General features: G+C 54.5%; 9 protein-coding genes across 9 annotated transcripts; 5 read left to right on the forward strand and 4 right to left on the reverse strand.

Annotated features, from left to right (window-relative positions):
- Window positions 1-145: 145 nt before the first annotated feature.
- Window positions 146-3,772, forward strand: P170DRAFT_433579 (oxysterol-binding protein related protein OSH3). The gene is made up of 2 exons (XM_024848524.1): window positions 146-521; window positions 661-3,772. The coding sequence occupies exons 1-2, from the start codon at window positions 486-488 to the stop codon at window positions 3,520-3,522; spliced, it is 2,898 nt and encodes a 965-aa protein (XP_024707011.1). The 5' UTR covers window positions 146-485; the 3' UTR covers window positions 3,523-3,772.
- Window positions 3,773-3,872: 100 nt separating this feature from the next.
- On the reverse strand, window positions 3,873-5,573 carry P170DRAFT_433580 (IFRD domain-containing protein). Its single transcript, XM_024848525.1, has 2 exons — window positions 5,346-5,573; window positions 3,873-5,285 (listed from the first exon to the last, which is right to left on the reverse strand). Exons 1-2 carry the CDS (start codon window positions 5,354-5,356, stop codon window positions 4,031-4,033), a joined length of 1,266 nt encoding a protein of 421 aa, XP_024707012.1. The 5' UTR covers window positions 5,357-5,573; the 3' UTR covers window positions 3,873-4,030.
- An 800-nt stretch (window positions 5,574-6,373) lies between these two features.
- P170DRAFT_453327 (exosome non-catalytic core subunit RRP4) lies at window positions 6,374-9,541 on the reverse strand. Its single transcript, XM_024851357.1, has 5 exons — window positions 9,302-9,541; window positions 9,132-9,248; window positions 8,239-9,058; window positions 7,465-7,673; window positions 6,374-7,388 (listed from the first exon to the last, which is right to left on the reverse strand). Exons 1-5 carry the CDS (start codon window positions 9,382-9,384, stop codon window positions 6,452-6,454), a joined length of 2,166 nt encoding a protein of 721 aa, XP_024707013.1. The 5' UTR covers window positions 9,385-9,541; the 3' UTR covers window positions 6,374-6,451.
- A 118-nt stretch (window positions 9,542-9,659) lies between these two features.
- Window positions 9,660-11,159, forward strand: P170DRAFT_433583 (putative RNA binding protein Rnp24). The gene has a single exon (XM_024848526.1). It carries the CDS (start codon window positions 9,775-9,777, stop codon window positions 10,864-10,866), a length of 1,092 nt encoding a protein of 363 aa, XP_024707014.1. The 5' UTR covers window positions 9,660-9,774; the 3' UTR covers window positions 10,867-11,159.
- Window positions 11,008-11,836, reverse strand: P170DRAFT_83918 (uncharacterized protein). The gene has a single exon (XM_024855412.1). The coding sequence runs from the start codon at window positions 11,706-11,708 to the stop codon at window positions 11,148-11,150; it is 561 nt and encodes a 186-aa protein (XP_024707015.1). The 5' UTR covers window positions 11,709-11,836; the 3' UTR covers window positions 11,008-11,147.
- Window positions 11,837-12,026: 190 nt separating this feature from the next.
- P170DRAFT_352841 (uncharacterized protein) lies at window positions 12,027-14,143 on the forward strand (the record flags this gene model as incomplete). The annotated part of the gene is made up of 2 exons (XM_024843941.1): window positions 12,027-12,679; window positions 12,751-14,143. 2 exons carry the CDS (start codon window positions 12,027-12,029, stop codon window positions 14,141-14,143), a joined length of 2,046 nt encoding a protein of 681 aa, XP_024707016.1.
- A 116-nt stretch (window positions 14,144-14,259) lies between these two features.
- Window positions 14,260-14,730, forward strand: P170DRAFT_83921 (uncharacterized protein). Its single transcript, XM_024855413.1, has one exon. It carries the CDS (start codon window positions 14,375-14,377, stop codon window positions 14,675-14,677), a length of 303 nt encoding a protein of 100 aa, XP_024707017.1. The 5' UTR covers window positions 14,260-14,374; the 3' UTR covers window positions 14,678-14,730.
- Window positions 14,730-15,307, reverse strand: P170DRAFT_83882 (uncharacterized protein). Its single transcript, XM_024855411.1, has one exon. The coding sequence runs from the start codon at window positions 15,182-15,184 to the stop codon at window positions 14,783-14,785; it is 402 nt and encodes a 133-aa protein (XP_024707018.1). The 5' UTR covers window positions 15,185-15,307; the 3' UTR covers window positions 14,730-14,782.
- A 152-nt stretch (window positions 15,308-15,459) lies between these two features.
- P170DRAFT_433586 (ZZ type zinc finger domain protein) lies at window positions 15,460-18,910 on the forward strand. The gene is made up of 4 exons (XM_024848527.1): window positions 15,460-15,906; window positions 16,141-16,951; window positions 17,014-17,225; window positions 17,291-18,910. Exons 1-4 carry the CDS (start codon window positions 15,769-15,771, stop codon window positions 18,584-18,586), a joined length of 2,457 nt encoding a protein of 818 aa, XP_024707019.1. The 5' UTR covers window positions 15,460-15,768; the 3' UTR covers window positions 18,587-18,910.
- Window positions 18,911-19,462: the final 552 nt, after the last annotated feature.

Raw genomic sequence — 19,462 nt, forward strand, 5'->3', positions numbered from 1 at the left:
ACTTCTTGTAATCCTCGGCCCTGCAGAGGCTCAAAGTTGGGTGCGGCTGAACTCGCCATGTGATTCCCGCGGAGCCTCCCTGAGCTTCCGCGCTCTCCGCATTTCTCCCTCTTCCTCTCCTTTCTTTCTGTAGACTCACTCCTTTCTCGTTCTGGTCTCTGCCACCCCACCTCCCCGTTCGGCCTCGGCTTCGTTCTTTATCGTCGGTTATCCGGGGCGTGTTCTTCCCTGTCCTTCTTCGGGATCTTGGCCAGTGGGGAATCCAACAATCCTGTCCCGATTGTTTCCCCAACCTGACATCAGCCGCGCCTCGCCCACCTCTTGTCCGTCCTTTCCGGCCACGCATCCTCATCGCCCTCCTTGGGAATCGAAAACATTCTTCTTTTCCATCGTCGTTCTATCTCCTCCGTGTACTTGGCTCCTTCAAGTACCAATTCCGCCTCGTTCCACTCTAGTGTGTCGGCTGCTTCCTCCCCCGCGCAAATATGGCGGCCATGGAGGAATTGGAGATCCATAGCAAGGTAAGGGGAGAATGCATGCAGAGTCCCACCCCCCTCCGGAGCAACTGACACCTGCAGACTCTGGCTGGACTCCCCTATCTCCAAGGGTTAAAACGAATTCTCCGCTGACAGTCAATCATGGATAATTACTTGTGTCTAGTCCTACTTTGTTCGCTGGGTGAATGTCAAACCCGGCCATACCATCTCTTGGAGCATTCAGCCGCATAAGAAGTCCCTCAATTTCGGAATTTTCAAGCATCCCGGTCATTCCGCCGTCTTGAGCTCCAATGGTCTATCGGCCGGAGATTCTCACAGTACCGACTCGACCGAAAACCTGCCATCCACCGGAAGCTCGCGATCGAATTCATCCGCCTCGATTCTCGACCGGTTGGCAGGCTTCGGCCTGAAGCAGATCCGCTGGCTCGGCAAATGCGAGGCTGAAAAGATCGTAAAGGGCACCTACGACGTGCCCGCCAACGAGGGCGGAAACTATGCGCTTGTGTTTGACAACACCTTTTCCAAACAGATCTCCAAGACCGTGACCCTCGTCCTGCTCACTTACCCCACGGCGCTGCCTCCGCAGTCGGTCCCGGTCCCTCATGCCGCCAGCCAGCCGTCTCAGGCGACGGATGCGCCCGAGACTACGACCTCGCGGCGACGGGGCAACAGTACGGCCAAATCACTCCCGCAGACTATTGACTGCGATTCGGGCCTGATCCACACCGGCATCCTGCACAAGCGACGCAGAAAGCGGCATCAGGGATGGGCAAGACGGTTCTTCTCACTGGATTTCAAAACCTCGACCCTGTCCTATTATCACGACCGCAATTCCTCCGCTTTGCGAGGCTCGATTCCCCTCTCTCTGGCGGCCGTGGCGTGTAATGAGAAAACCCGCGAGATTTCCATCGACTCCGGCACCGAGATCTGGCACTTACGTGCAAGCAACGACGAGGAATTCATTTCGTGGAAACGAGCCCTCGAGAAGGCCTCTTCTTCCAAGACCCCGGCCGAAGAAGTTCTGTCACCGGAGCCGCTACTGCGCGTGCCGTCGCAGCGTTTCGGACCCCCCGTGTCCGATGATCGCGAGTGGGGTCGTATTGAAGGACTGGTTAGCCAGGTATCGGGGTCGAGAGACCTCATCCGTCGGCTGGCGAGAGATACGGATCCGAAGTACTTGAGCAGCGCCAGTGCAGTTGAGCGACCTCGTGCCCGATCTCCGAGCCCTCCTCCCCGCGAGCCCAACGGCGGTGATGCCGAATCGCGAGAAAAGCGCCCGTTTTGGAAGCGCAAGACCAGCTCGGCCGCCCAACAAAAACGGCCTCCGACCGCCGTCGCTGCCTCCTCGTCCTCTCAGCTGGCCGTGCCGGCTCCCGGCGCCGGCGATACTGGCTCCCTCTCCGGTGATCGGAAACCGAGCAGTATTTCCAGTCACCCCGATCAGATTGAAGAGATTCATGAACATCTGCTGACAGTTCTCCGCGACCTGGATAATGCCGTGAGCGAGTTTTCAACTCTGATCGCGGAGAGCAAGCAGCGGCGAGAGCAGCAGCCCAGTCTCCCCATCCAATCCCGCCGCAGCTTTGAGTCGGACGTGTCGCAGGAGTTCTTCGATGCCGTTGACGGTGGCGACGCGTCTCCCCTACTGACCATCCAGGACAGCGACGACGAAGCCGCCGACGGCGCCACGAGCCCCGACGCTGCGACTTCCAAGCCCGAGGAAGACGTGGTGATCGATGACGCGCCTTCAGACAGCGAGGACGAAGAATCCGACGTCCCTGCACCCAATAGCGACCGCTTTTCCTCTTTGTTCCCCATCCGTCCCAAGTCTCTCACCCCGTTGCCACTCAGCAATGTGCCTCGCCGCTCGAACATCACTGCTCCCACGGTGATGCCCCCTAGTCTGATTGGGTTCCTCCGCAAAAATGTCGGCAAGGATCTGTCGCAAATCTCTATGCCGGTATCTTCCAACGAACCGCTGTCTCTCCTGCAACGTGCGGCCGAGGTGGTGGAATATTCGCCCCTCCTCGATCATGCAGCCAGCGCTTCCGACCCTGTCGAGCGACTTGTCTACGTGACCGCGTTCGCCCTTTCGTCACTGTCCAACGGCCGGGTCCGCGAGCGCGCGATCCGCAAGCCCTTCAACCCCATGCTCGGCGAGACGTACGAACTTGTCCGCGAAGATCTCGGATTCCGGTTCATCGCCGAGAAGGTTTCACACCGACCCGTGCAGCTGGCGTACCAGGCGGACAGCAAGGACTGGAGCCTTGCCCAATCCCCCATGCCGACGCAGAAGTTCTGGGGTAAGTCGGCTGAGATCATCACGGACGGCAAAATGCGCCTGACCCTGCACACCACCGGCGAGCATTTCAGCTGGTCCTCGGCCACCTGCTTCCTGCGCAACATCATCGCCGGCGAGAAGTATGTCGAGCCGGTCGGTGAAATGTCTCTGGCCAACGAAACCAGCGGCCAGAAGACCGTCTCCGTCTTCAAGGCCGGCGGCATGTTCTCCGGCCGCAGCGAAGAAGTCAGCACCAAGGCCGTGGACTCGTCCGGCCGTGAGCTCCCCCTGGGCCTAACCGGCACCTGGACCACCTCCCTCCAACTCACCAAGAACGGCTCGCCCACGGGCACCACCGTCTGGAAGGCCGGGCCCCTGGTGTCCAACGCCCCCAAACACTACGGTCTCACCACGTTCGCCTCGGCCCTGAACGAAATCACCCCCATCGAATCCAACAAGCTGCCCTCGACCGACTCGCGTCTGCGACCGGACCAGCGCGCCCTGGAGGACGGCGACGTGGACCGCGCCGAGGAAGTCAAGGTGAAGCTCGAGGAGGGCCAGCGCGCGCGCCGCCGCGAGATGGAAGCCACGGGCGAGTCGTGGACGCCACGGTGGTTCACCCGCGTGGACGACGACGGCGGCGATGACGAAGTCGCCTGGCGGTTGAAATCCGGCAAGGACGGATACTGGGAGGAACGGTCCCGAGGGAGCTGGTCTGGTGTGGTCCCGGTGTTTGAACAGTAGCGAAGCTACCTAGGTATCTATCTACTGTCTTTTGTATATCTCTCTTGGGTGGGACATATAGAATCAAATGTGCAGGGGCTATTTTTGTGTGCACTGTACATTTTATTGAAGTTTACTTGACCTTGATTTCATCCCTTCCTCTACTTATATTCCCCATTTCTTTCGGTTCAGAGAGTACTATTCTTCTACTTCTACTAGTTAGATTTTTCTTCTGAGACAATCTCCTAAATATTTGATGTATAGAAAATAGTCGTCCGCGATATATAAACCAAGAGTTTTATATAGGAAGAGTTCTCTAACGTGCGATTTTTATACCTCTTAGAAATTACAATGAACAAATGATAGTTCTACCTCTTTAACTAAGTCTGAAAACGCAACACGAGCATGGCATTTAACCAAACCAGGAAATATAAAAAGCAAAAACAAAACGCCCATATAGCTCAAGTTATACCCTTGTGCCACTTTTTATCCACCCGTTCTTTTTTAGTAAACCAGTCATTTGTCGACCTTATTCTTCATCGGATTGTTGATGAACGGCCCATCGTCGGTTATTGCGCGATCGGGCGGCTTTCTTGGCCATGCCTCGATCTCGATCGGCCGGTGTGCTTTGACGGACCATGACTGGAAGACTGTCAAGGACAGCTCGGTTGCCTTGGTAATAATGCTGCGCGAAACCACCCTGGAGGATGCGGCGCAGGGAGTTGAGTCGGATCCATTTCCACCAGCGGTCGATGTTCATCACGCCCTGTCGGCCAATCTTGACGGTGAGCTTGCTGCCGTAGTGTCGGTTGGTTTCTTGGTCGATCGCCGTATTGTACATGGGCCCGCGCCGAGGGTTCTCCACCGTGGTCAAGATCGAGGCGAAGTTACTATGTAGGCTCTTCTTGTCCCGCTTGCTGATGTGCTTGTTGTGCACCGTGGCTAACGATTGGAGTTGACTCTCCAACTCATGCGTGTTGTGGTACGCATTGTAGCGTTTGATCAGCTTGGGGCCGTCGCGTTCGCCCCGAGTGCTCATGAAGGACTCCTCGTCCGAGTCTTCCTCACTTTCCTCATCATCCTCGTCATCCTCCTGGGGGGTGTAGCTCTTCTCATACAGAAGCGCAATGTTCTCGCCCGCGGCGATCTGAACCGACGAATCGCCGCTGTTCAGTTGATCCATGAAGATCTGGACGGCTTCCTCACTTTCACCCTCCAGATCTTCAATCTCGGTCGCCATGGCTCCCCATTCCTGAAGAGCCGCCGTGACACTTGCCGGATCATCGCCAGCGTCAATGGACTGTCCATCGGAGGCTGCGATGTCCAAGAGGAATGTCATCTGGTCCATGATGCCTTCTTCGCCGGCGCCTCCAAACATGGTGCATGCGCCGAGACAATGAATGGCGGCAGCCTTGACAATGTGCGAGGTCGAGTCCCTGATCGCACGAGTGAGTAGGGACTCGACATTTTCGTAGATGGTGTTGTCGAAGGCGGTGATGGCAAGGAGCTCGAGGGCGCGGAGTGCTCTAGTGGTCTCGCGCACGCTGTTCTCAAACTTGACGCTCCGGCAGAAGGCAGCCAAGAGATCGCTTTCTCGGGAGCGGATCTGCTCTTCGACGTAATGACATTTGGACAGGCGACAGAATGCGGCGTATGCTTCTTCGCGGCTCAAGATACTGCTGCGCTTCCGATCTAAAATGTCCTCGACGACGTCACTAAGCTCTTCCGCCCAGTTGGTATTGTCGATGTCAGGGTTATCAGTCAGATCGTCCAGAGAGCCAATACTATCGGATAGAAATCGTCATTAGTAAACCTAGATTTTTCGTTTTCTTTTTCTTTCTTACCATGACATCATCCCGCCACTAGGGATCCGACAGGAACAAGAAAAGAGAATGGAGGGGGGAAAATCCCAGGAAAAGGAAAAAGGCTCACCTCAATGCAGTTTCGTCGCTGAGATTTCCAGCGTCCTCCTCGTCAGACGCATGTCTACTTGCGTTCTGGGAAGACTGTCGAGAGTTTGGAGCAGAGTTGGCGCGAGAGGTTCGACGAGACCCTTCGCGCGAGGCAGCCTTGCGAGAGATCGTCTTGCCGCTCTCGAAGACCTGACGACGCAGATCAGGCATGGTGAGTGGCCAGGAGAAAAGAGACCGGAACGAAAAAGAGGCGGAGATTGGGAAGGGAGACGGGTGAGATTCCCGAAAGGCAAATATAATCGAGGCAGAGAAGGGGGAGTGGTTGGTGGTTGGTGGTTGTCCGTGAGTAAGTAGAAAAGTAGGGACTAGCCAAAATGGTGTGCAGACCCGCTATGCAAAAGGTATGGAAGTTGTCGACAGTAAAAATAATTTCTCCGATACGAATGACATGGTATAACCAACTGTGAAAAATCAGACTGCGAGGACGGGAACTGATCGCTCGGATGAGAGTCAGGAGAAGAGAGAAAAGGGAGGAAGAAAGAAAGAAAGAAAGACGAGAGACGAGGAAAGTCCGTCGGTTTTTAGACTTTTGGCACGAGGGACCCCGTGATCGCAGTCCGGCCGATAAGAAACTGCGCGAATGACGCTGGACGAGCGAGAGTCTTCCGGCTCCTTCCTCCTGGTGGATCACGGCGCAGGCAGATGATCAGGCTCCCATCTTCTCCCGAGGCTCCTCGAACCAGTGAAACCGCGAAGAAACAGCTGAAGGATTGAAGAATTGAGGCATTGAAGCCAATGACCGCGCGCCTATCGCCACGTGATGCGGGGAGTGGCTTATCGGGCCTCAGGCCGCAGTGACGTCCAGCACTCTTATAGTGCCTATAGTCCTTATAGTCCAAGGATTACAACTATTGTTGAGTCCTATTGAACCCTCCTGACCTGTCCGGTGGTTGCATCGCCGTGAAGAACTCTATTACCAAAGGGGGGTATCTAATCTCGTCGCAAGCATACACACACAACCGTCCCAAAGCAGATTCTCATGTCCGTTCTAACGCCAGCTCTAAGATCCTCCGGGATTTATTACCCTCCAGATATTCTCGACCTTCTCCCCGGTGGTCGTCATCGTAATCGTCATCCCCGACCTCTAGGTCCACCTGCAGGCTAGCCTCGTATGCTCCCATCACTGTATCTTCGTCCACTCGGACTCCTCCGTGGACCAGGACGCGGATGCACTGTGCCAGTCGGGCAATCTCTCGTCGCGTCTGCGGGGGGATCTCGTCGTTCTGACTGGAGTAGATGGAGCTCGACACCATCTCCTCCATGCGCGTGATCGAGACGCTGTCGGTTGTAGAAGACGCGGCGGCGGTGTCATCCGCGTGCTTCGAGATCCAGATGTAGCCGTTCACTCCCAGCACGACATCCACATCCCCACCTCCGTTGGCAGTGCTGATGGTCCATACCTGCCTCCGAGACCGAACGACTCCGCCCGTGGTGCCGGCCGCAGCAGACCCGGCGCCGATGCCGCCCTTGACATTCGAGCGCGACGCGCCGCTGCCACCGGTCCCGGACACGGCAAGAAAGACGCCGTTTCGCAGTTTGCCGTATTTCAATGATCGGGTGTGTAGCGAGGCGGCGCCATCCGAGTGTACATTCTGAACCTCGGCAATCAACAGATCACCCTCGCTGAAGAAAGTCCGGATCTGCAGCTCGTCCGCACTTGTGCGCCGACGCAGGATACCGCCGGGAAGGTTGATCGCGGAAAGCGGAAGCTGCGCAAGAAGGGGGGCGGCCACGTCCACTTTCCACCGGCGCGACTGAACCTCGACAATACGCCCAACCACAAGGTCACCGATTTCCGGGTTGTAACGGGCTCGAAGGGGCTGGACCGAAAGCAATTTGTTGGTTTTTTGAACGTTTCCGGCAACGGTGGCTATGATAGAGGTCGAGAGGGGGTTCGTGTAGGTACCGTGTCCTCTGTATACAGGTGAGTTCGCGTCATTGTGATATGAAGCTGTCGCACTCCCGATATGGGAGCATGGCGGAAACTGACCTCATCCATTGGGGGTCGTCAGTCACGACCTCGCCGGGCGTGACAATCCCTGTATTTCCTACAAGGCCGGAATGGTTACCCGGCCTTGAACTTCTTCCTGCCGCTATTCCGACCCCGCCATCTGAGTCCACGGACATCGAATCGACGTCGGAGTCGGATGGGATATCCACATCATCCACAACTGGAGGCAGAATGGTAATAGCCATTCTCTATGAGGGTCGCTTCCGAGAGGAGCACTGAAAATTGGGGGGTAGATAATTTCCTTTGCGAGCTATTATTGCAGGCGGCGATCCCGATCGTTTACAAAGATGGAACGTTTTGGCAGGAAAGACGAGAAGACTTTCTCGGACCGAACAAACAGAACAAACAGAATGTGGAGGCACACGTGCACGCCAAGCCCTATCATGATCGATTTACAAAGTACAAAGTACAAAGTCGGCCTCTTTCTGGATTTTACGAGACATGTTCTGCAGGGGTTGCGCACTGGATTGGAAGAAAAATGCAAAATAACAAATTTTAGTCCTATGTGGAACATTTTGGGAAACTAAGCACACATCGCCCGACAAAGTACGGAGTAGAAACTAGAGATATCGTTGTCCAGCGCAATCAAACCAAACCTTCATTTAAATTTCACTTGGCTTTCGTCAGCGCACCAAGGTATATTATGCGAAAGGGAAAACAAAAAATAAACAGAACAAGAAATAAGATCTTCCTAATAGTATTACACAGGCACCGAGAACCGATACCAACCAGGCAGGCAGCTCAAGCTCCCACCCCGGAGGACCTCTTTGAAGAGCGCTTGGCGGCAGAAGAGGGTTCCTCTTTTTTCTTTCGGTTGGAACGGCTGTTCCCACCTTTGCTTCTACCTGCGCTGTCGTCGTCGCGCTTGCGTTTGCCCTTGGCACCTGAGGGTGTAGGCCCGGCATCCAAGACGCTGTCGTCATCATTGAATTCTTCGTCCTTTCGAGCAGCCCCGGGCGCTTTCTTGGAGGTGCGCAGGTTTGATGGTCGGGAGCCGGATTTCTCGGAAGCATTCTCGTTGTCTTGCAAGAATATATGAGGCTGGTTTCTCCGCAGCCAGTTGTAAACTGAGATCGAGTTTCGCAGACTCGCTTCTCTCTCCCGATCGGCAAACGTCGCCTTCTCAGGGGCCCGGCTGAGTTGCAGGGCTGCGGTTTCATCGCCCAATTTAGCATCCATGGCCAAATAATGTTCCGTTTCGTGTTCTGACGTGAAGAACCCAAGACCTTGTTCGAACACGCCATCCGCCGAAATATCCTCTTCCTCCATCGGTGGCAGTGTGTGGGGGACTTTCAGCAGCGAGGTATAATCTAACCGCGGCGCAAATGCTTTGCCCTGTTTGACGGCGCTCTCCAGCTCACGGTAGCTGTCAGCAGTCATATTACCGGTCGCAACCTCATCTTTGGCGTGGTTTAACATCGACTGTGCCGCGTCCGGGTCGTTATACGACGGCAAAGGTCGTGTTTCACCGTCCGGCAGAAGAGCATCATCTCCGGATGCACTTAGATCGTACCGCAATTCGGGCGAAATGTGAAGACTGTCGTTGAATTCCAAAAGGACCTCTAGAAGCTGACTGCATTGGAGTCAATTGAGTGATCGCGAAACGAATAATGGGGGAAGGGGGGAATCATATGATGTCAACTCACTCGTTCTGCTCCTGAATTCGGTTCGAGAGGTCTTGGATACGCAATTCTTCGCGGACGAGTAATTCGCTATCCCTCATCTGGAGCTCAAACTTGACCTTGAGTTTCGCGAACTTCTTCCTGCAAGTAGGTTAGGTATTGGGTATTGCAACGTCGCACATGATTATACCTACTTGAAAGATCGGTATGACTGCTTGGTAGGGGCATCGGGTAAGCTTTCAGCGACAGATCGAGCGTCGTCGGCGTCTTGAGACATGGTGAAAAGGGGTGGCTAAAGAAAGCCTTAAATAACACGAGTATTCTTCAAGAAGGATGTCTCTATAATCGACGATTCCAAGGATAGAAGGGGTTGAGCGACAAAGAGATGGAGATGGCGAGAAGCGCAGCGTCGGAGTCTGGGACGGATGGATGAGATGCAGCTCGCCAAGAAGTCCCGGACGGAGAAGCCGACGGCGGCTGGGCGGCCGCTTTCTGCCCGTCTTAAAAAAAAGAAAGAAAAAAAAGTTCCCGTCGACGAATTGATCATCACTCGACTTTCTCTCTACACATCTACTTGTGACTGGAATATCGATACACCCTTTTTTCGTTCTGTATTACTCTCTTTGGTTCCTCAATAATTATAATTGTCGGAAGAACAACACCCAAAATGGCCGGTATTGGTGAAGGAACTCACAAGAAACGCAAGTTGCCAGAAGCAGCCGAAATCGAGATTGACGTCTCTGCTCCTGAGCCTCCGTCCAAAAAGGCCTTGCGTAAGGCTAAGAAGAACACCTCCGAGACTACATCAGAGCCAGCCACGGAACAAACTACGGACGCTCCGGCGAATGCCCAGGAGGCTCCCGCGAAACGCTCCGACTATGGAGTTTGGATTGGAAATCTGCCGTTCTCCGTGAACAAGGATGACATTCGCCGGTTCTTTACCAGCAACTGTTCATTTGCCGAGACCACCATTACCAGAATTCATATGCCTAAAGGCGCGGAGAAATTTGGGAAAGCGCAAAATAAGGGATTCGCCTACGTCGACTTTTCCACCGAGAGGGCCGCCAAGGAGGCCCTGGGTCTGAGCGAGCAGCTCGTGTCCGGACGGCGCGTGTTGATAAAGGATGCGAAGAGCTTCGTGGGAAGACCGGAAAAAAGCCAGCAGGATGGTCAACATGCCGGTACCAACACATCGTCTGGCCACCCTCCCTCGCGGCGCATATTTGTCGGTAATCTCGGCTTCGACACTACGAAGGAAGCCATTGAAGAGCACTTCGCGCAATGCGGGACTGTGGCGCATGTACATGTGGCGACTTTTCAGGACACCGGGAAATGCAAGGGCTATGCTTGGGTGCAGTTTGAGGACATTGCGGCAGCGGAGGCAGCGGTGAGAGGGTTTATGATGGTCAACGAAGACGAGGAGGATGAGGAGGATTCCGCATCCGAGGCCGAGGAGCGTAAAAAGCCCAAGAAACCGAGACAGAGAAGGGTGTGGGTGAACCAGCTTCTAGGTCGACGCATGCGGATGGAATTTGCAGAAGATGCTTCCACCCGGTACAAGAAGCGATTTGGCAAAGAGAAAGACGCCAAGGGCAATGACTTTGGGGAGGTCAGTGGGGCTGACAATTCAGCCGGGAGACAGCAAGGCCGACCTGCGAAGCCCAGAAAGCCGGAATATTCGAGATACGACGAGGGAACTGTGCAGAAACTGAGCGGTGCCATTGTCGAGGGCCAGGGAAAGAAAACCACTTTCGATTGAGGTGTCGACGATGGAAGACATAGAAAAGAGACTCATTATGAAAGGCTACTTACACAGCAAGAGCGAAAGAATGACCTCGTTCTCTCAAGAACGGTCGAGGGCGACTCTTGTTGGATCCATGGATCCCTTGCTGGAGAAAGGCGCAAGATGAAACCCGGAGGTGGTCAGCCTATGTCTTTTTAGTGGTATAACCCCGAGCTTCCTTCTAGTTAGTTGCCATCACGACAGGGTCCGATTCTCACTCTACAACAGACCTTGCATAGCCACGGTCAGCAGCCTGTTCATACAGTCAGTCGTTGCTGTCGAAGCAACGGAGATATGGTCCTGGACCCCTGATACCCACCATCAGAAGTTATTTTCGGGAGTTTTTCTTTTTTTCTTTTTATTTTCTTTCTTCTTCTATCACCGTATGCGCCGTGTGTCGCTTGGTATTCTGATGTATCAAGTCCAGTAGATCCGCGCATGTGGACGCATCGACAGAGGGGCTTAGTCAGGCAGCAACGGGGTGTCGATCCTTGCGCGCGGTTAATAATAAGGACAATAATAATCAATAAAATAAGAGAAAAAAAAAAGAGATTAAGGCGCAAGAACGGGGCTTTGTTTGTCGGTCGGGGGCAAACATAAACATGCGTTTGGGCGTCGAGTCGAAGGCAACGCCACCCCGAGCCAGAATGTTTGACCGGCGAGGCCGTAGGAGAACGTAGTTTATCCAGGAGATCAAGCGAAACCTCGGAATTCGTGGTTCTAGAATCGCTGATGTGGTTTGGGTGGGCGCTAACCCGATCGGGGCGGTTGACATCGAAAGAGATGTCATGGCTCATCGCCGAAACCACCAAATCCATTGCTTCTCCTCAACTCTCCACCTGCTCCCCCCGTCCCTCCTCGCCCTTGTTCCCGCGCATCGGATTCCCATCAACTCCCTGTACTCTAGTCGTCCGTCTGTCTTATTGACCATCCGTTATCCACTTGGTTCACTTGGGAGTGTCTCGTTCCCGCCCGCCGTGGCCCTTCCTTGCAGGCCGCCGGTCTCGCCGCAGTTTCTGGTCGGTGCTTCCATTCCGACAGCCTCTGAACCGCGTTCCAGCTACGCCGTTCCCCTACTCGACGCCATCCCCGACCACCGTCCGTCCAGATCTATCACTACTCACATACCCGCGTGAATGGCTCCGCGTCGTCACAACATCGGTGCGAGCCGGCGCAGAAGGCGAGAGGAGGAGGGCGAGGATGAAGGCTCGATAAATGGGGAATTGGATGATGACTCCCTGAGTGAAGGCTCGGGTATCAGTCACCAAGAAGACGACGATGCCGATGGCGAGGGAAGTGATGATAGCGATGATGAGGTGTCGATTTCCCCGCAGGGGGCCGACACCAATGGCCATCCGGTCAATGGCCGTGTGCCTCAGGCAAGTCACCTGTCGGGGAGGCCTCGTTCTGCCTCCCCCGGCAAACGGGCTGTGGCCAACGCCATCTCCGACACCGAGGCTATGATGAACGGGATGAAGATATCGGGCGAGACAGACGAGGTGGCCGAGATCCATTTCGACCACATGAAAGGGGAGACGGGCCAACAGACCGGAAGGACGCCGTCCGCGCCGCCCACGGAACCGAGAAGAGAAACCTTTGCCGAGAGAAAACGTCGTGAGCATGAGAAGTACTCGAAGGAGAGAGACGAGAACCCGGCGTTCGTGCCGACGCGGGGAAGCTTCTTCCTTCACGATAAGCGATCTACGGAGTCGATGACCAATGGGTTCAAGCCGTTCAACAAGTCGAAATCGAGGCCCTATGGCCTGATTGTGGACGGAAACGTGCGCCGGTAAGTCCATTGTCATTTCTCACGCATCCGCTCTCAATGAACCAACTGTGTTGACCCTAACCGTGATACAGGCATCCCGTGAAACCAGCTGCTAGCGGAGGGCAATGGACTCATGATCTCCACGACACAGTTGCTGGAGACGATACACCCGCATCTACATTCCCTACTGCTCCGGCAGCTGTCTCCAACCACCCTCCGAGGCCTGTCCCCACGGCTCCCAGGTCATCCCCTCCGAACAGATCGTTTTCGAGTACGACCCTGATTGGGAACGTGCCTGTTGTGGTTTTCCTGCCGGGCATGACTAGCTCCGCCTCGTATCCTGCGGTGGCGAAGAAACAGCATACCCGTTTGCCCCAGCACCGGCCGCCTCTGCGTCGAGACAAGCCTGTTCGGATTTCGCTCCCGGGACAAAACCCCAGATATATATTCCCTGCCACGGAACGATCTTTCATATTTATACCGCGGGCACTCCGACCTAACCAGCAGGCTTTCCGTGGCCGTGGCCGAGGGGGGTTCTATGGAGGTCGGCGCTCGAGTATTTATGGCGGCTCCTCCTACACCCCGAGTGTCTCGATGAGTCGAAGGTCGTCGGTCGGAAAGACTGCCTCGCAGGAAGGGTATCCCTCACCGGCGGGCTCGGTTCTCTCACGGCATACTATATTAACGACGGAAAATGGCAAACCGGTCGTTCGGCTCCCTCCACCTCGTCCCCCTGGAGGAATGCCACCTGCAGGTGCAGTGGCAGCTCAATCTACCATGCCACCCCCTCTTCCTCATCCACAGACTTTGAATCCCGCTTATCGTGAGAGCCGCCCGGCTCCAATCCCTATGCATCAACCTCGTCCCCAGAAGGCAGTTTCTGTCGCCGACATTGAAACGCCGGCGAGCTTTTCCTTCAACCCCCCTCAGCCCCAGCAGGAACAGCCGTTCCATCACCAGGTGCCGATGCCCGCAAACGGCCCCATGTATGCCCCAGAGGCTTCCGGTCCTCTACCTTCGGCTCATTCATCCGTGACCCCGTCCTCCCACATACCCGATCGTGCAATCCATGCTCAACCGTTCCAACCATACGGATTCCAACAGCCCCAAGCTTACTACCCGGCTCCCTATCCGGCCGGTACGGTCTTCTATCCGAATTCCGGGGGCGAGTACGCGCCGTACAATGCCGGCGGAGGTCCAGGCGCCTCGGTCCCGTCATTCCCTCCCGGGCAACACGCGCAATACATGGTTCCCGGAGCTCACGCATCAACTGAACAATCCTCGCAAGCGGGGACCGTTGCCCACGAGGCCGGCGGCACGGTGTACTTCTACGACGCCATGCAGATGCATCCGAACTCGTCTTTTGCGGTGCCCGGTGCTCCCGGGCCTAACGGAATTGTCGGGATGGGTGGCATGATGACACCTCCCGGTCCAACCTATTACTATCCTCAACCTCCGGGCGGCGTTTACTATGCTTCCCAGTAATGGGACAGCAACCCCAAAACAAATTGAGATGGAGACGATGAAAATAGTATTTGTGGAAGTATCGGGGTAACTTCACATTTATGTCCCCTCTTTTTGCGAACGTCGTTTTTGTTTCCCTGACTTATCGCAAGCTATCATTTGATTGATTCATTTCCCCATCTTATGAGTTGTTTTTTATCTCCGGTCTTTTTATGGTATTGTTTCTTCTGATAATGTTTCTGTTTCATTTTCATGGACATGTCCAGGTCTTTGGTCTTTCCCCCAACTTTTCCATTTGTTTTTACGACTCTTGTTCTTTTTCTTTTCATGGCCACCTTGTCTTGCCGGAGCATCCATCTTCTGTTTCTCTCTTTCTATCTTTTTTCTTTCTATCTTTTCTCCCCCCTTGTCCGTCAATTTTGTCTCTTTCCAAGATCGATCAGCGGAAGGGATCGATACCAGGCCACTGGCACCTCGCCCCGTCTGTCTGGCCGAAATGTGGTTAGATTAGGATTCCATGCATTTACTAGCGATTGTTTTCTTCGTCGGCCGTGATTTTGTGTGTATGGGGATGCCTTATGATTTGTATGGATACCGTCTCTCTTATGATAGGGAAGGATGATTCGGCAATGCCCTCAACGCAGAAGTACCTACCCACTCCTACCTGCTCCTACGTATCCCTCCCTCTGCGCCCTGCAATCCCACCGACGTGAGATCCGGCGAGTCGTCGGTTCCCCGCTTTTGCTGGCTGCAGGGATTCCTACGTAATTGTGCATTGATCATCCCAGCGGTCTCCGCCACCGTCGTTGGACCGGGGAGTAAGTAGGTGTGGCAGGAAAGGTGATGTGTTTCTGTTTTTACATTTCGATTCGATCCGTTTGATTTGGGACCATGCAGGAATAGGCAGGAAATTAAAAATAAAGAAAAGGAAAGAAAGATAAAAATAAAAAAGAAGGGGGAGGATTGTTTCCGGTCGAGCTGCAACTGTTCGGCGATGTTTGTATGACCTGTCAGAAATGGGGGGAAGAAAGGCTGGTGAATGTTTGATTTGATCGTACACATCGCATCCTGAGCCTTCAGGAGGGCGATCGATCTATTTCAAAGCTCCGGGATGCTGAACGAGAGGATCCTTCATAGGAATCCCCGACCGGACCAGGGAGGTATGACCGCATATCTGTAACCTGCCCAACGGTACATGCGGTGCCATAGCGCTGGCGGTGCACGGGGAGGTACTTCTGGGGGGCAAACCGCCTCCGGGAAAACGGCTCACCGCCTCGACCGGAAGCAGCGAGAGCAGATGACCGCCAGGCAGCCAATTCTCGCTCTTAAACTCGTCATTCAAACTCTCTTCCTCCTCTTTTCTTCTCCATCTCACCTCGGTCTCGTCTCCTCTTTCTCTCTCCATCTCTCCATCCACTTCTCTTTGGTTTCCTGTCTTGTCGTGCCTCACATCTGCTGGTCCTTCGTTGGACTGCTCCCCATCCCCATCCCCATCCCGTCATCTTCTGCATTCATCATCGAGCCCCTGCTCGCCTTATCGTCCTCGTCACTCACTAGCGTGCCGTCTTCCTTATCATCATCCCATAGTCATCCTCTGTACATCGGACGGCCCAGCGCTGTAATTCTCAACCCCATCGATTTCCATCATGTCAACTCCTGCTCCTCCTGCTGCTCCCACGGTCACTCCCAATACCATCATCACCCTAAAGGTGCTTCATAATGGGAGCAATCGACGCTTCAAGGTTCCCTTGAGAGAGCTGGGAGCTCGGGTTCTGCCCCAGAAGGTATGTCTCCACCCGCCAGTCCCGACCGGGTCCTTTCCCCATACCTAGCGGCGTACGCTCTACATCAACCCACCCGTCGCTAGGGCTCTCTATTTCTTCCCCTTCTGTTTGCAAATATCACCGGAAATTCCGAGACAACGAAGCTCTGCAATACCGGAGCCCATAAAGATGCTATTACCAACGCTCATCCTTTGACTTGTTGATTGGTGCTGACGTCTTTGGATCATGTCATAGCTCCGCCAACTTCTTGGCATCCCGGAAGACGTTAACGTCATCTTCGAGCGCTTTTCCGACAGCGCCGGTTCTTTCATCCTCTTGGACAGCGAGAACCCCGCCATTTACAAGCAACTCTATCGTGCTGCCAAGGCTAAACTCAAGCTGCGCCTTCGGGCTACTGTCGTCGGCGAGGGCTCTCAGCCCCCGCTTTCTGAGGAACAGGAGCAGCAGAAACTGGCCAAGTATAGCTACCTTGACACCGTTCTCAGCCCTCCGCTGCCCGAGTCTCAGAGTGAATCCTCACCGGCTCTGCCAAATGACTTCTCGGAGAACACTCCTGATGTGGTGGAGGGTGCAGACAAGCCTGCCGACGTTGAGCCACAACCCGTGCAGCCAGTAAACACTTTCACGGCCCCTCAGCCCCAGTACCGTGACTTCGTGCTAGGCCAGGACAGTTTGAACACCCCCATTGTCTCCCACACGTCCCCTACGGAGGTTTACTGTATTGACTGCAACCACTGTGGTCGGTCCATTCCTAATGAACATTACCACTGCAGCATCTGTGAGAATGGTGATTATGATCTGTGTCTCGAGTGTGTAGACAACGGAGTCACCTGTCCAGATGAGGGCCATTGGTTGATTAAACGAGGCGTCAAGGACGGGGTTGTCACCAACAGCACCACCGAAAAGGTTCCTCCTCGAGTGGTTCAAGCTGAGGAGCGAGAACCCGCCGCCGTTCCTGAACTCGTTTCGGAAGATATTCCTCGCCCTCTATCTGCTGCGCCAGTGGTCCATGCCGATGAGCGTATCTGCAACGGCTGTCTCAAGGGTATGTCCAGCTAGCCTTTCCCGATATGGAAGAACGTTAGGACACCAACTGACCTGCACTAGAACTCGACGAGACCAAAATGGTCACTTGTGCCGACTGCGAGGACTATGATCTTTGCATCACTTGTCTTCTGAAGGACACGCATGGTCATCACCCTGCCCACACCTTTTCTCTTCTTCATGACCGCCAATTCTGCCTGAAGAATATGGTTCTGTCTCGTTGCAAGCCCGGACGTCATCACCAGCATGCCGCCATCTGCGACGGGTGTGAGAAGGTGAGATCCGAATCCCCCCTCCCACTTTGCCTCCACCATTTGGGCGCTAACTTACACTTTATTAGAGCATCATTGGTGTGCGCTACAAGTGTCTCACTTGCCCTGATTGGGACTTCTGCTCTAGCTGCCACACAGATGCATCCAACCGCCACCCAGGCCATCGATTTGCTCCTCTATATGAATCAATTGCCGAACCGCCGCAGTCCCACGAGGTTCATTTTGGCATTTTCTGCGATGGTCCCCTTTGCAAGGCTCAGTCGCGATCTACTTACATCACCGGGGTTCGCTACAAGTGCTCTGTGTGTTACGATACTGACTTCTGCGCCAAATGCGAGGCCCTTCCCACCAATTTCCACAACCGCACGCACCCCATGGTCATGCTCAAGACTCCCGTGCGAAACGTCACCGTCAGCACCCTCCAGGAAGACAGGCTGGACAAGCCGGCTGCCTCATTAGGCGACCCGGTTCAAAACTCTACTCCCACACAGGCTGTTTCTACGCCACCTGTGCCTGAGACACCCGCCCAGGAGACCACATCCGAAAAGGCGGCCATCAAGGAAGAGCAGATTGTCAGCGATTCGCCTTCCACGGATAGCGTCAAGGCCGATGAGCTGCCTACCGGAGACCCGGCCTCAAGCTATCAGGCCTTCTTCATCCGCGACACCATTCCTGATGGCTCCGTCGTGTCTCCGAACAAAGTGTTCCAGCAGACCTGGACTCTCTACAACCCTGGCCCCCTTGCGTGGCCCGTAGGAAGTGATGTGCGCTTCGTTGGTGGCGACTCCATGTTCAACGTTGACACGAACCACCCATTGAGTCTCAACTCGATCTCTGCTGCTATGGAGAGCAACAAACTATCGGCACCGTTGGAGCCCGGCCAGAGCGCCGATTTCACCGTGACCCTGAAAGCCCCTGGCCGGGTGGGAACTGCCATCTCGTACTGGCGACTGAAGCTGTCAAATGGCATGCCATTTGGCCATCGGCTGTGGTGTGACATTCAAGTCCGGGACGATGATTCTACGGTCAACCCGGCTCCTTCTGAATCGAAGACCGTGGAAGAAAATGCCCACCAGGAGATCACGCCAACGGCAGCAGATCGCGAAAATGAACGCAGTGGAAGTCAAATGATCTTCCCCAAGCTGGAAAAGGAGTCGCCAGAGTCCAGTACCCATGAAGGGGTGGTTACGGCCCCAGCGGCACCCCCCCTCTCCACTGCATCCGAGCGGGATGTTCTCGAGGACGTGGAAAACCTGACTCTCGGGGACGACGACACGGAGGCCGGATTTTTGACTGACGAGGAATATGACATCTTGGATGCCAGCGATCAGGAATACATGGACGCTCGGTCGGCCCGCCCTTGATTGGTGCGAGGGAAACCGGCGAGAAAGCATTTCTAATAATCTCTGTTTCTTTCTGTTTTATTCGCCTCTCACCCGTCTCTTCGATTAGTTTGATCTTGCGCCTGTCTTCTTTCTGTTCTCTGCGGCAAGGAAATTCGGGGAGTTGCCATTGAAACGGATGGAGGGCAACAAGTTGCTCTCGCCACTCTTGCAGCCAAAGAGTGGAATCAGGGTGCTGTAATTGGCCGTAGTTCTGCTCATCAACGAGCTCTGTTTTTGCGCTATGAAGAGTATCATTTCCCAGCTCTCTATTTATGGTATTGATTTACAATCCCGGATTTATCTACAAAGTCGTAGGCTAGTATGTTTACCCAGTAGATCGCCTTTCGCCGGCCGTGGACCGAGGGATCGTCGGACTCTTTTTCCTGCCCGCAACATGAGATTGTCACAAGTCCCAATATATCCTGCGGAGTTGTAACCCCGGACCAGCGGCCTCCGACCAGTACTACTGAAAGACCCGAGGATGATTGATTCAATGATCGGTCGCAGCCGATTGCCATCCCCGTCTCCACCTACTCCACACGCAGAGATCATCGTCATAACCGGACGTCACGAATCACGACACCCGCAATATGTCCACCGTGCTGAAAAACTCCACCCCGAGGAGCAATCACAATGGGTGATGAGAACCCACTGACTCGGAATCCGTCTGGCTTCGGATTGTCGGAGCAGGCCGTCGGCTCATTCCCACTCCTACGCGCTGCTGCGTGCTCGGCCGTCTTTTCTTTTCTTTTCTTTTTCTTTTCTTCTTTTTTTTTTCATCAGCTTGTCCGAACTTCTCACAGGGCCCGGTCATCTTCTTCTTCACTCATCTGCGAGCTCAATTTTCACCCGACA

The sequence above is a fragment of the Aspergillus steynii genome, assembly GCF_002849105.1.
Source record: "Aspergillus steynii IBT 23096 chromosome Unknown P170scaffold_2, whole genome shotgun sequence".
Lineage (NCBI taxonomy): Eukaryota > Fungi > Ascomycota > Eurotiomycetes > Eurotiales > Aspergillaceae > Aspergillus > Aspergillus steynii.

Coding starts and splice junctions, on each gene's coding strand:
- P170DRAFT_433579 (XM_024848524.1), top strand. CDS start 486: ATGGCGGCCATGGAGGAATTGGAGATCCATAGCAAG. Junction 522..660: donor AATTGGAGATCCATAGCAAG/GTAAGGGGAGAA, acceptor ACTTGTGTCTAG/TCCTACTTTGTTCGCTGGGT.
- P170DRAFT_453327 (XM_024851357.1), bottom strand. CDS start 9,384: ATGTCTCAAGACGCCGACGACGCTCGATCTGTCGCTGAAAGCTTACCC. Junction 9,249..9,301: donor CAGTCATACCGATCTTTCAA/GTAGGTATAATC, acceptor ACCTACTTGCAG/GAAGAAGTTCGCGAAACTCA. Junction 7,389..7,464: donor GACGACCCCCAATGGATGAG/GTCAGTTTCCGC, acceptor ACCTGTATACAG/AGGACACGGTACCTACACGA.
- P170DRAFT_433583 (XM_024848526.1), top strand. CDS start 9,775: ATGGCCGGTATTGGTGAAGGAACTCACAAGAAACGCAAGTTGCCAGAA.
- P170DRAFT_83918 (XM_024855412.1), bottom strand. CDS start 11,708: ATGGATTTGGTGGTTTCGGCGATGAGCCATGACATCTCTTTCGATGTC.
- P170DRAFT_83921 (XM_024855413.1), top strand. CDS start 14,375: ATGGACATGTCCAGGTCTTTGGTCTTTCCCCCAACTTTTCCATTTGTT.
- P170DRAFT_83882 (XM_024855411.1), bottom strand. CDS start 15,184: ATGTGTACGATCAAATCAAACATTCACCAGCCTTTCTTCCCCCCATTT.
- P170DRAFT_433586 (XM_024848527.1), top strand. CDS start 15,769: ATGTCAACTCCTGCTCCTCCTGCTGCTCCCACGGTCACTCCCAATACC. Junction 15,907..16,140: donor CTCGGGTTCTGCCCCAGAAG/GTATGTCTCCAC, acceptor ATCATGTCATAG/CTCCGCCAACTTCTTGGCAT. Junction 16,952..17,013: donor CTGCAACGGCTGTCTCAAGG/GTATGTCCAGCT, acceptor GACCTGCACTAG/AACTCGACGAGACCAAAATG.